Source organism: Orbicella franksi, chromosome 10, assembly GCF_964199315.1.
Source record: "Orbicella franksi chromosome 10, jaOrbFran1.1, whole genome shotgun sequence".
Classification (NCBI taxonomy): Eukaryota; Metazoa; Cnidaria; class Anthozoa; order Scleractinia; family Merulinidae; genus Orbicella; species Orbicella franksi.
Genome location: NC_138154.1, coordinates 20557898 through 20571771, shown reverse-complemented (window position 1 = coordinate 20571771; position 13874 = coordinate 20557898). Strand labels below are relative to the sequence as shown.

General features: G+C 41.2%; 2 protein-coding genes across 2 annotated transcripts; both read left to right on the top strand.

The window, feature by feature from the left end:
* The first annotated feature begins 7048 nt into the window (after nucleotides 1-7048).
* Nucleotides 7049-9480, top strand: LOC145500818 (uncharacterized). The gene is made up of 3 exons (XM_081480355.1): nucleotides 7049-7801; nucleotides 8117-8708; nucleotides 9422-9480. The coding sequence occupies exons 1-2, from the start codon at nucleotides 7753-7755 to the stop codon at nucleotides 8656-8658; spliced, it is 591 nt and encodes a 196-aa protein (XP_081336481.1). The 5' UTR covers nucleotides 7049-7752; the 3' UTR covers nucleotides 8659-8708; nucleotides 9422-9480.
* Nucleotides 8760-12243, top strand: LOC145501732 (uncharacterized). The gene is made up of 4 exons (XM_081481136.1): nucleotides 8760-8777; nucleotides 9422-9544; nucleotides 9837-10019; nucleotides 10509-12243. Exons 1-4 carry the CDS (start codon nucleotides 8760-8762, stop codon nucleotides 10716-10718), a joined length of 534 nt encoding a protein of 177 aa, XP_081337262.1. The 3' UTR covers nucleotides 10719-12243.
* The last annotated feature ends 1631 nt before the right edge of the window (nucleotides 12244-13874 follow it).

Sequence of the window (13874 nt, the reverse complement as noted above, 5' to 3'; positions counted from 1 at the left end):
GGACTGATTTTGTGATTTCAGATTTATTAATTTATTTATTATTTAGATTTTGTGATTTTAGATTTATTAAAGTTGTCTTACAAGAGGAAGAAGCGGGCTCTCTTAGCTGGTGGCAATGAAACGATTATTGATAATTTACTTACCAAATTATCAAGGCTGTGATTTTTGAAGGCTTTGTATTGACCTTAGCTTCCTGCACGCGAGATCCGAAGAGTGAGATCCGTGTCAATGTTTCAATGACTTGTGATGTTGGTTGGCCTCAACTAATCACGCCAAGATTTATATCTCTTTCAGTCACGAACCAAACGATAACTTCTTAGGTAACAGGGAAACTGCGTAAAATTGTAAAAATGCATAAGTGCGCCCAAAGAAAACGGTTTTAGCATTCGGTAACATTAAGCGGATATTGTACGTGTAAACTTGCCAGAAACATGGGCTCTACATTTTCAGTTTTCAGTTTTCAGTTTTCTTCCACTCTCTCAAATGTAAACATTGTAAACATAGGCAAAAAAGAAAATGCACCAGCTTGTGAAAATACTTTACGGCACTGGAATCAATAGAGCATTAGGGCTTGGCCCTAACCATGAAACAGTCATCGATCCCCTGACTTGTTCCTAGACTCAACAGTGACGCTGATGGAAGTTTGCTTCTATTTACACACAATGAATTTATCAATTTCTTGTACACGGTTCAAGTTGAACGGTGTCGACAATTTTGATCCAGATTGTACATAAATCTTGGTTTTCTTTAAATATAAGTTTCTTTTGCAACAATTCAGAGGAGATATAAACATAAAATAAAATTGAGAAATGACTCTACAACACGAGCAGAAGTTGCCTTCATGACGTCATTGCGGGTAGACCTTGGGAAATTAAACAACACATTTGCGGAACAAGTGGTTAACCTTATAAGCGGTACACATTGCTGTTTCGCAGTTAATTCAACCACGGAATGTTAGGTGGTAAAAATCTTTTATTCTTGAGCGATTAATGAAGTGTTGATTAAAACCATTGCCGATTAACACGAGGTGTTCAAGTTTTACGAAAAACACTACACGAAATGCTATCAGAATTTGAGTCACGTATGGAACTGAGTTGGTGACAATGGCTGAAATGCCTGAAACACAAAAACTATAGTATAAGATGAATGGTACGATGTTGAAGAGCCACCTGATGTTAAATTTGACTTACAGATGCTGAAAACACTATCCTCGTTCTCCTTTCTCAGTTCTCTGGTTGTTAAAGTTTTGTTTGAAAAGCTAAATTAAAATGAAATCAAGCGGGGGTGGAGTTCCACATAGGACGCTTACTGCACTGCGTTGGTCCAGACCGTTACCCTGACTTGCCAGATTCAGGAGTCCTAAAGTATGTTGCTTACAAATTCTAGTCTTCAATTATAAATCATCCTTATTTTTTTTTCACTTTCACTGACCTTAATCTTCTTGATGTGTAAGCTGTCTGCTTGCAGTGAAACCGCCTGCTATGTACATCTGGTTTCAGGTAAAAAGGCTTTTTTCATTGTGCTTTTAAAATCGTCATGATTTGAAACTGTCTCAGCGATCAGCAAAGGTCGGTAAACACTGGTGGACCTGTTGCTGACGCTTCACGAAGGGATAAGCCCCTTCGTGTGTACGCATAGAACGTATTTTGAGAGGACAGTTCGCATTCTGTGCTTACGAAGCGGATATCAGGTAATTTCTATGTTGTAGCGGGGAAAGTTTGCAAGAGCAGTGTACGCGATGTGACATTGAAAATTAATGTGATTTTGTCCCTGATTTATTACGCACGAATTCAAACCAGTTGAATTTCACGCAAAATATGTCTTAGGGACAAAATTTTATCCCCGCAACAGATTTCACAAAAATGGATGATAGTCTTATAATGTGAACCAATTCAAACGAAAGCTCGATTAAGCAGTACTTTCATCTGGTACTGACAAATTGTGTTGTATTTGATCTATCTTAGCCTGAAATGTCAGTCATCCCATGAGGAAAGCTTTCACTTGCATGGTATAGGTATAATTCCTCATGTATCTTGTACGCATGTGATAATAATAATAACTTCATTTAGTGTCAATGAGATTTAGCATTACTGCTAACTGGGGACACCCTTAATCCTTTCACGACCTAATTTTCATTAAAAAAAAAATGCCGCTTTTAACCGTTAAATCAGTTTTTTGGCCGCCACGACGCTAAATGGGCCTTAGTTTTGCTGAAAAAGTTTTTTTTTTTACCAAACTGATAGATTTCCTAAAGATTAAGTACAAAAATGTAGAATATTTTGATTTGGTGCATGCCAAAATTTGGACTTTTTTTGCGATTGCCCGTTCCGAATTTAAGTTAATGTGTCAAATTAGTCTGTCCGCAGACTTTTTTCTCCGAGTCATTTTTCTTCGAGCGCGCGAGAGCGAGCGCAGGGCGCAAGAGATACCTATTATAGTTGGAACGTGGCCTACCATATCAGGCCCCCATATCAGACCCCAACATACAATACGAGACCCCGACCTACCATATCAGACCCCAACGTACCATATCAGACCCCGATCATATCAGTCGGGTTTGACTGTTTTATGTTTCGGGTTTAACTTTATGTTAACTGTTGTGCTAAGTAATACAGTAATTCTTCAGTAGTGTACTGAAATTATTATGAAATATGGCTATTACGAATAACAAACTGCAAGTTCACTGGAAGAGAAGGTCGCCATTGTTGCAACTTCCTTTCTGGCCTATAGAATTCACAGCATCGCGTTTCTTATTACCATATTCTGGTTCTATTTTGTTAGGAAATATATAAATTATAAATACTTTTAAAATATATTTTTGGAGCAAGCATCCGTCCCAAAACGTTGTAAGATAATGAATGAGTTGCCAGTAATCGGATACCCGTGTTTGCGCAAAGAACTCTGGGATCGTCAGGGGGCAAACATTGCAAGTCGCTAGAAGGAAATGTATGGCGAAAAGTTATTTCGACGCCCAAAAACATCGTTTTGGGGAGAGATCAACGTTATTTCGCCGTTATTTTATCGCGAATGGATGTTGGCAATGTTGATACATGGAAAATGTAAGTTTTTGTTTGAATAACCGTGAAATAAGTGATAAAATTTACCGATAAACTCCCTTTTGCTTGGGTGAGGTTTATTGTGAAATACATCGAAGAGAATATTGAAAATTTCAAAACACGCCTGATCTCGAGAGGCTACCCGGAGCAAATGGTAGAAAAGACCCTCTGAAAAGTTAAATATAAAGACAGAAAAGAAGCTCTAAAACAGAAATCGAGAATTGCATGAGGAACTACTACCCTTTGTGTCGGGCAATTTCACTCAACCGGCAATACCAAACTTTGGAAAGCATAATCACGCACAAATGGCACTTTTAAATACAAATACTCAGAGATATATTCAAGGAGCCACCCTTGATCTTTTATAGAAAAGGAAAATCACTGAAATACGTGCTTGTAAAAGCAAAACAAAGGCTTTGAGCAACACAGTAGCCACACAGCATGAGTCGCGCGGACTCATTTGTCATTAAATCAACCCCAGACAGTACAATGATCGCCACCGGGATTATTTTCAGTATTATTTGTATGACTGAGCTTTCAAATAAGCCAAAAGTAGCCTGTACATAACTTAAAAGGCTTTACTGGGTTATTTCCTCTCGATTTATACCTAATTAATTTTGTAATATTTTCAGACCATTACGCGATGTAAATTTCACAATAAACCTCACGCAAGCAACGGAGTTTATCGGTAGATTTTGTCACATATTTCACTTTTATTCAAACAAAAACTTACATATTCCACATATCAACATTGCCCAAATCCATTAGCGATAAAAACGACGGCGAAAAAGCGTTGATCTCGCTCAAAAATCGTTTTCTTGTAACTGAAAACAACTTTTCGCCATACATTTCCTTCTAGCGACTAGCAATGTTTGCCCCCGGACGATCCCAGAGTTCTTCGCGCAAACACGGGTATCTGATTACTGGCAACTCATCCATTATGTATCACTTTGTTTCAAGTCACGTAACCAGCGTCTGGAAATTTTTGTTGACCTCAAAATGCCTTTGTTTATTAGCAGACTTCGCTGACAGATTGGTATTATGTCCGTCTCAGAAGTTATTATCCGATTGCTTCATGCAGTCACGCAATTCTCACTCTCGCATAGTACTCGTTTAATGTACCGAAGCTTTTCTATTCAATAAGGTAGACCGACGAGAAGTGTATAACACATTGATAAAGATCAAGCGTAAGGTGATTTTATGGCATTTCTTTATTGGGATATTTGTATAATTTCACGCCCGAAATTTTTATAGTTATATTCATCGACAGCACTGGAAGACCTCTTTCACTATTGTCAAATACCGGTTTAAGCAATGTCGTATAGGTGAAAATAAGTCGTCTACTCGCAACCAGAGGGTGTGGACTCCCATAAAATGACCAATTTATTCCACGTAAATACATGTCGTTGACTGAAATTTTAAAATGAAGTTTCACGTTTGGCCTCTCCTTAATCAAAGAAATAAACCCCTTCAGGCGGCTGGTATGTCTGCTCATAAATGTGCGCGGCTGAGAGATTGCCAGAAAAATGAATCTTTGGCGAAGGTTCGAGGGTTTCTGATCATTGTTGTAGGCGCGCACGAAAAGCGTGGAGTCTGAGATTATTGGTGCCATGTTCGGGGCCTGATATTGTAGTCTCGCGCGAAAAGCGTGGGGTCTGACATTGTCGGGGCCTGATATTGCAAGCTCGCACGAAAAGCGTGGGGTCTGAGATTGTAGGTGTCATGTTCGGGACCTTATATTGTAGTCTTGCGCGAAAAACGTGACAACTGACATTGTCGGGGCCTGATATTGTAGTCTCACACGAAAAGCGTGGGGTCTGAGATTGTAGGTGTCATGTTCGGGGCCTGATATTGTAGTCTTGCACGAAAAACGTTAGCACTGACATTGTCGGGGCCTGATATTGTAGTCTCACACGAAAAGCGTGGGGTCTGAGATTGTAGGTGTCATGTTCGGGGCCTGATATTGTAGTCTTGCACGAAAAACGTTAGCACTGACATTGTCGGGGCCTGATATTGTAGTCTCACACGAAAAGCGTGGGGTCTGAGATTGTAGGTGTCATGTTCGGGGCCTGATATTGTAGTCTTGCACGAAAAACGTTAGCACTGACATTGTCGGGGCCTGATATTGTAGTCTCACACGAAAAGCGTGGGGTCTGAGATTGTAGGTGTCATGTTCGGGGCCTGATATTGTAGTCTTGCACGAAAAACGTTAGCACTGACATTGTCGGGGCCTGATATTGTAGTCTCACACGAAAAGCGTGGGGTCTGAGATTGTAGGTGTCATGTTCGGGGCCTGATATTGTAGTCTTGCACGAAAAACGTTAGCACTGACATTGTCGGGGCCTGATATTGTAGTCTTGCACGAAAAACGTTAGCACTGACATTGTCGGGGCCTGATATTGTAGTCTCACACGAAAAGCGTGGGGTCTGAGATTGTAGGTGTCATGTTCGGGGCCTGATATTGTAGTCTTGCACGAAAAACGTTAGCACTGACATTGTCGGGGCCTGATATTGTAGTCTCACACGAAAAGCGTGGGGTCTGAGATTGTAGGTGTCATGTTCGGGGCCTGATATTGTAGTCTTGCACGAAAAACGTTAGCACTGACATTGTCGGGGCCTGATATTGTAGTCTCACACGAAAAGCGTTGGGTCTGAGGTGGAGGGTCTGAGGTGGGGGGCTTGGGGCCTGAGATGGGGGGTCTGAGATGGGGGGTCTGAGATGGAGGGTCTGAGGTGGGAAGCCTGAGATGGTGGCTTGAGATGGGGGCCTGAGATGGTGGGTCTGAGATTGGGGTCTGAAATGGGGGGCCTGAGATGGGGAGAACGTTCCAAACCCTGATCAGAGATACCTTAATTGAAGTGGGATAAAAAAATTGAGCGTCTGTGGCTTCTTGTTTTTGTCTTTCCCCAGCCCGCCCCACCCTCTTGCGTTTTGTCTCGTTCTTATCCCCCACAGTTGATATCTTGCTTGCGATCTGGACGAACTCAAGACAAAACGGAGTGTCTGTGGAAAGATTAGTGTCAAATGAAAGTTACTGAGCGTGGATCCTAACTTTGATGGCTTCTGCTTTAGCGTAATTTCGAGAAAGGAATTATACACTCATGCTCTTTGCGGCTTGCACCAGGCAAAGATATTGATACGTGACAATAAATAAGCTGTCCTCGCTTTGTACGTGGCGGTCATTCCTACTGATGATGTCAAAAATAAAATTGGCAAAGGGTCCGGACGCACTGGACTGACAAAATTTGTTTGGCCCTTCCAAAAATCTCGACAAAATTTGTCTCTGCCAAATTTTTATTTTGTCAAGCGTGGGCGCACTGAATCACAGCAAAAGATTTGTTAACCACAAGTGTCAATCACAATCACCGCTCTTCCTCTGGCTCAAACGAGTCGTACTTTGCCGCTTGTTTCTTTGAACCTTTGCCGCTTTTTCTGCTCTCGTCTGCTCTTGAATCCTCAGCTTGGCTGCTTTCAATTTGATTACATGTAGTCGTGACACTTACACTTGTACTTGTACTCGGCTGACTCGGGTGGACATACGGATGTACAAATTGAGCAGAGCTTGGTCCTGGAGATGCAGTTGGAACGTTAACGTAGACTTGGGAACCGTAATAGTTGTACTGTACGAACGGATCGTCATGGAGCATACCGAGGTACGAATCTTCCATGTTTATCGTTTGATTGCCGCGCAAATATAAATTTAATTTTGGCGGGCTTCGGACTGAAATACTCCGACTAAAAATAGAGATCAAATTTCTTGATTGACATTTTCCTTCAAATCATGGCGTGTAAATTGACAAATCTGTCAGATTTCACCCCTGACATAAATTTGTCCTGCTCCGAGGCAGGACGACGGCGTCTTTGAAGTTTGGTAAGCCTTGACAAAATTTGGTAGATCTAAAAATCACCGGACGCACTTGTCTCAGGGAATTGATGACAGATTTTTTCGCAAAATAAACAAAAATTTGCCCAGTGCGTCCGGGCCCAAAGTGAACCTATTCTTATTAAATAGTTTAATCAGTGGCCCGGTCACAGTTAAGACATTGAAAGAGCTTAAGCCGGATCGCGGAAAACCAGTTTCGTTCCTTTACAAATAGGATGTAGATATTCATGCGATGCACAAGATTGTTCTCGAACACCGCGAAGAAACCTTAATTAGGTTGAGCACAAAATTACGGTTTAAGCACATTTAAGCATGTTGCAATAACCTGAAACGTGACTACAATGTTGACTGATCTTTCTCAAGTTACCCCAGGTCCTTGGAGATACTATGTAATGAGGCGCCGTGCTTCAGTCGAGCATTTGCAGTTCAGGTATGTACATTTCGATCGACTTCAGCCTAGTATCTCTGGTGTGGCCAGAGCGATATGTACTGTGATTTTATCATCCTTAATCGAAATTTTGATGTCTGAATTCCACAACTAGGGCCTGACTCGGTGAGTTCATTTGCCGATGCTTTTAACAAGCCTATTCTTGCGACACAGATTTACTGTGGCAATTCACAAATTATTTATTTGGCAAACAAGGCGAAGCGAATTTCTCCCTCTTCTTGGACGACTCATGTATTTGTGCAGCTTAGAAAACAGTGACTTTAATATGACTACGTAAAAGTAGTCGACGAGTCCTTAATTCTAATTTTTTCTAATATATTTCCTCCTTTTCAGTCGCGCTACTGGTATCAAGACTCTTTTAGGCATGGCCTATTCAGAGCTACTTCAAGTTGCTGCCATTGTGCTTCTGCTAGGTATGTTAATACACGGCGAATTTTTAGTAACGTGTAATTTTATGACATAAAAAGCGACAAAAGTTATCTTTCGGCAAGTCTTTAACTCAGGGCATTTTGCAGACGCCTCCGGCCACTGCACAAATGGCTAATAGTACATGTGTGATATCTAAGCCAACCAGATTGCAGCATTTGGAATAGCATATGTTTTTTTCGTGGCGTACCTGTAAACTAGCTTTTTAGCTAAGAGTACCGACCACGTTAAATACAATGATTGATTGATTGATTGATTGATTGTTTCAACAAATTAATGATAACTTTGTTTAATGACTGTAGGCGTGACAATTAATTGCCAAGCACCACCTTCAAGTGGTTCTCCAGGCCCGGTTGGCTCCCCCAGACCTACACGGTATTGTGGAGGCGTGAAATACAATCCCTTGACACATCTCTGCTGCAACCGACAAGTGATAGTGAAGCCGTCGTCCTCATTCAGGGGAAGCTGTGGAAGCGTTGCATACGACCCCTCCAAACACGTCTGCTGCAACAGTGTCCTTCAGACAAAGAAAACTGCCCATCGCTGCTGCGGAACTAAACTATATGACTACAGAAAACAACTCTGTTGCAACCGAACAGTGATGGCGAAACCGTGGCCTTCTACTCGATGCTGTAGAGGCATCCCTTATGATACTTTTAAACACAGTTGTTGTGGCAACGTCCTAAATCCAAAGAAACATGGGCACTACTGCTGCGGTACAACTCTTTATGATCCCAAGGTTCAGTTTTGCTGCGGTGGCCTGGTGCATAGCAAGACTTCCAGTTTTCAGGCTTGTTGTGGAGGGATAATTCATGACACCAGAAGGCAGATCTGCTGTTACTGAAAATTAATAAGCATATTTGCACCTTATGGTACAAAACCCCAGTGTTGTGGGTAAGAATATATTATATTTTACAGTTGCCTGCTCAGTGGCCTGGCCTTTCAATGGCAGCAAGGCTGGAGGTGACCTTGTTTTAATACAGATCTCACTGCTTTTGTTGTGTAAACCAAGTTGTTTTGATGCTAATTTGTTGGCATTTAAATGAGAAAGCAGAGAGGTTTGTATCAAAGCAAGGTCACCTCCGGCCTCGCTTGCATTCATAGACCAGGTAACTAAGCACACAACTGCAAAATGGCTTAATGCATCGATCTCTAATTAAATATATAATGTGGCTTACGATACTCTAGACCTTTCCGTCTCTAGCGTTCCTGCTCATTCCTTCACTTCTAATAATACGTCAGACACCTCTAACACCCCTCCCCCTACTAATAACTGTCTTACTAGAGAACTTTCAAGTTTGGCATCTCCTACAGAAGTTTAGCAGTTCTCGTAAGCTTGGGGTTCTTTAATTGTTAGCAGCTGTAATTGTTTTAGGGCCATGGACATTGTTTCTGTTGTTTGCTCTATTGTACTCTCAAAGGGTATCAAGCCATTCATGTGAGACCTTACGAGAGCTGCTACCCAGCTCTAGCATCGTGCAATGTCCATTTTCTGTAAATAAGTTCTTTTCCTATTTGAAGAAATTCTTAATGGTTCTTAGTTTTTTTCCTGGTAATAGGACATGATGATTCTATGTTTGTGAAACAAACTCTTTTTGCATTTCCAGACCAATCGCGATTTACAATCCCGCAACTCAACTCTACTGCAACCGACGAGTTATCACCAAGCCATCACCATCTGTAACCAGGTGCTGCGGATTTGTCGACTCGGATACGATCCAGGAACACAGGTACATTAAGCTTGAGGTGGACCACTTGACTTTTGAGGGAGGGGGAAGGGTGATTTGGTGCAGGCACGAATTTGTTTCTCACCCACTGTGCTCGTCCTAGATAACGATGTTATTCAAGCTAAAAACCGCAACAGGACAAGTCAAGAAAAGCACAACTTAACTAGCCTTACTAAATTCCGCTGAAGAAGTCTTTTAGAAAACTTAATTGTACACTGTTTACTGTTTATCTTGCGTAACGTTTGTTGAGGAATGTAGAAAATTGCATGAACTCAAAATTGGTGTTTTTTAACAGGTGTGCTGTGGGTCGAACCTTTACTCCAAGCCTTGCCCTAATTTAGCAATGAGCTGCTGTGGCATGACTCCTTACTTTTATACATCGCATCAGATGTGTTGTTCTCGACAAGTGACGTACAAACCACCTGGTGTTAAGTTCCCTCGCTGCTGTGGAAAGGTGTCATATGATCCCAGTAAACAGGTAAGGGCAGAAAATTGACATACATGTTTAGTTAATCCCAACTGGTTTAATTGTTTTTCTTCACTGTACACTCATATAGAAATATAAATCATTAGAGAAGTATGCATTTCGTGACTGTGTACCTTATTCAAGAAATTTGCTCGCTCTAATCTTTCATGAGTGATATATCGAAGTCCTTCTTCTCTTCTAGGGAATGGGAGTTCAGTCTCGGACCAGAAGCTTCTTTTAAATAACTTATGAGTGTCATCCTTAAAACTGATTTTTGTCTTCTTATTCTTGGACAGAAAAATTACTTAATTTATTTTTTATTCAAGACCTGTCCTTGGGCTTTCAGTCCAGATAATACCCGCGTGATATAACGTACCTTCAATACCAACCCCTTCCCACTGTTTTTGGCAAACTTATAACTATCGTCTAACTCCTTTTGCTTTTGCTTATGGGCACAATTGTTTCATTTAGAAAATTGCCTTTTTTTTTTCTACTATTTAGCTTTGCTGTGGTCAACGGCTGTACCCAAAATCCTATTCATGCGGTGGATTAACTGCTTACAAACTCTTAACTCATGAATGCTGCCGCGACCGCCGTGTTCGACCTAAGGGCTGTTGTATCCTTAGCAACGTGAAGGGTTCCAAGCCTCCACCCGGCTGCCAGGCCGTGATTCAGGCTCCTAATGACAGGGATCTCAAAGGGCCCGAGTAACAAAAGACACGAGTCTGCAGGATGGCATATCCAACCATTCTATTATACTACTGTCGTCAGTAGCCGAAATCTTGAGCTTAATAGCTCTAAAATGCAGAATATTTTCTAGTGTGCAGTTGTTTATTCTTGCTCCCTCTGATAACGGCATTCCGACAGATACACTAACCTGAATTGAAATGTCAGTCATCTTCCGCTCTCTATCAGTCTTATCGCCCGGGGATTAGGCTGAGGGAGGAAGACGACTGACATTTCAGGCTACAGATACACCAGTGCTTGCTGGGATTCCTGTGGTCTACGTGAAAAAAGAGAAGGAAATTAGATTGACTCGCATTTTTGTCAAGTTTCCAACCACTTGCCGGAGGGAACTATAGTCGGCAGCCATAATCAGTTACGTAGCTTTCTTGACTTCGTCGCTCTGTTAAAGCGGATTCAGTTTTCCTGGTTGAAAGTTTACACGACAAATGTACCAGGTAAAGAGTCCCCACTGGCTGTGCGGAATCACTACACAAGCGTGCAAATTATCACCAAGTTGGCATCGATGTGGCTTACAGCAGATCAGAGCTTACTTTACTTGCTTTTGTTAATGCCACGTAAGTTTGTCAAAGATAACTTTGTCAATAAAGACTAATTTCCCTGCTCTATAGTGGCTCAGTAGTTCTTCAGATATTCCTTGAAAGCTCACAGTTTTCAAATACAATTTTTTTTGTTTGTTGTTTATTGATCTTTGTTTGCTGCGTGACATTAGAAACTATGGCGGCCATGTTGGTGTCTTGAGCTTTGCAATCCTGTGGTATTTGAAAATCCTGATTTCAGTTATTGGTTCGTCATTTGTTGCAGCTTTACTCAATTTCGGTTACTCCAAAACTGAGAACAAATAACCTGTTTTTTTTCCCTTTTTAAAATAAATCTAGCCCTTTTTTTATCACGCCCCGCTCTTGCTCTTCAGGACTGTAAAACTAAAAGAATCTCTGTTCGGGAATATTGGTCTCGTTCTTTATTCTGAAGACAGGCCGTTTGATCTTGTGCAGCACTTTAAAAGTTGTACACCAAAACAAAACATAATATCTTGCTTGGCACTAACGTAGCTTGTCCACAGTCCCTCAATTTTGTCGTGCAGTCGTCGAGATCAAGGAAGAAAAACACAGGCGTACGGGCACCTTCGGACTTGAGGGGGCAGTGACCTTCTAGCCCGAAAATTTGACGTAGTGCCCGAATGTCTGAATGTTGAAATCGGGATGCAAGCGCACTCAAACTTCGTGAAAACCAAAACATTCACAATTCCCATATTGAATGAAACTGCTTTAATTCAATGACCTCTATCAACAGTCTCAATCTAGTAACATCTAAAACTTATTAAAAGAACGAGTTCTCCAAAAAAGTCACTAACTAGAAACTTTATTTACGAGTTATACTCATAGTTATCAATGACGCCATCAGCATTATTTTGTAACGTTTTCTCTTAAGAGTCGTGGTCCGAATCATAAGCGTTTTGCCCGAAAAATCACACAATTTCAATATCGGGGGGGGGGGGGGGACTGCAGCCCTCCTCGCCCCCCAATCTCGTACGCTCATGAAGAAAAAATAACTTGCAGCAAAAAACAAACGGGACAGACTACACTAGCGTTGCACACCAACACAATTAAGAGGCCCTGCGCCTAAGAAACGACCGATGATTTCCGGCTAAAAAATAAAATCGGCCGATTTTTATTATCTCCCGAGTAGAGGTTACCGAATACTATTTAAAAATGAATTTCTTTTGCCTCCCGCTTTAAACCAAAAATATTGAGCCGCAAACTTTTTCCGTCTGATAGCAGCAAAATCAAGCCGAAAATAAGCCCCCGCAAAAAACTGTTCAGAAATTACTATCGCAACGCAAAATAATGAGAAAACTACACAGTGTTGAAGAAAAAGGTCTTTTAATGCAATATCATTCGATAAAAATAAAAAAAACTGCCGAAACGTCGTGGCGTGACAGTGGCCATTGACGTCATTTGTCACGTCAAGTTGCAAAAGCGTGGGAAAACGAGTCTGCAATGTCCTTCGTGCGGTCAGCGGCCAGGGATCCAGTCGTGACCCCATAACTCAGATCACGCTGCGGCCAAAACGGTGTGGCGGTTGGGGAAGTTTTTCTTTCTGAGTGACCATCATTTGTGAAAAATAACATAACATTGTTCCACTAAACGTTTTGTGGCCGGGAAAAATTGTTTTCCTATTTGTGTATTCGTTTGGATTCCGCCGCTATTTATACAAATGACGTCAATGGCCGCTCTCACGCCACGACATTTTCCAGATTCAACTTTCGTTAGCAGATGGTAATTTCGAGTTATTTTCTTTTTCTGCGTATTTTTCATCTTCCTTTCTCTTTCAATTATACATCCTTCTACTCAGGATGGTCTTTGAAGGCCTAGCAAGGTTTAAAGTGGCGTTTACCACGCTACCCACGGCCGTATTGGCAAAAGAGAAGTGTTTCGCCGAAGTAGCAGGATAACGGTAAACACGGTAACTTTGAACGCTTTGTACAAGGTCAATATACTTTGGCCGAAAAATGTTTTTCCAGAAACGTGATGTATATCTCTCCAATGTCTGATTCATCACTGTGATTGCTTTCAAAAACGTTGAACTTTTGAGAAATAATTATTTTAAAATCAGCTCCAACGCTCCATCTAATTTAGTATGCAATATTTGAAACTTTATTTTTTAATCGCTTCGGCAGTTTTTTGATGTTTATCGAAAGATATTGCATTTAAAGGCCTTTTTCTTCAACGCTGTGTAGTTTTCTCATTATTTCGCGTTGCGATAGTAATTTCTGAACAGTTTTTTTGCGGGGGCTTATTTTCGGCCCGATTTTGCTGCTATCAGACGGAAAAAGTTTGCGGCTCGATATTTTTGGCTTAAAGCGAAACTAAAACAAAAGGAATTCATTTTTAAATAGTATTCGGTAACCTCTACTTGGGAGATAAAAATCGGCCGATTTTATTTTTTGGCCGGAAATCATCGGTCGTTTCTTAGGCGCAGGGTCTCTTAAGTTGTCAGTCATACATGAGTTCAACTGGTGATCGGCGAATGCTGTGATGATTTCTTAGAATTACGGAAACCAGTTAAAATTACATCAACTTACTGTTAACCTGTGAACCTCCACATCCACCGGCGCCCAAA

Bases quoted from the DNA above. Each gene is read 5' to 3' on its own strand.
- LOC145501732 (XM_081481136.1), top strand. The intron at 9,545-9,836 runs GTACATTAAGCT...GTTTTTTAACAG, and splicing joins GATACGATCCAGGAACACAG to GTGTGCTGTGGGTCGAACCT. The intron at 10,020-10,508 runs GTAAGGGCAGAA...TCTACTATTTAG, and splicing joins CATATGATCCCAGTAAACAG to CTTTGCTGTGGTCAACGGCT.
- LOC145500818 (XM_081480355.1), top strand. From the start codon at position 7,753: ATGGCCTATTCAGAGCTACTTCAAGTTGCTGCCATTGTGCTTCTGCTA. The intron at 7,802-8,116 runs GTATGTTAATAC...TAATGACTGTAG, and splicing joins TGCCATTGTGCTTCTGCTAG to GCGTGACAATTAATTGCCAA.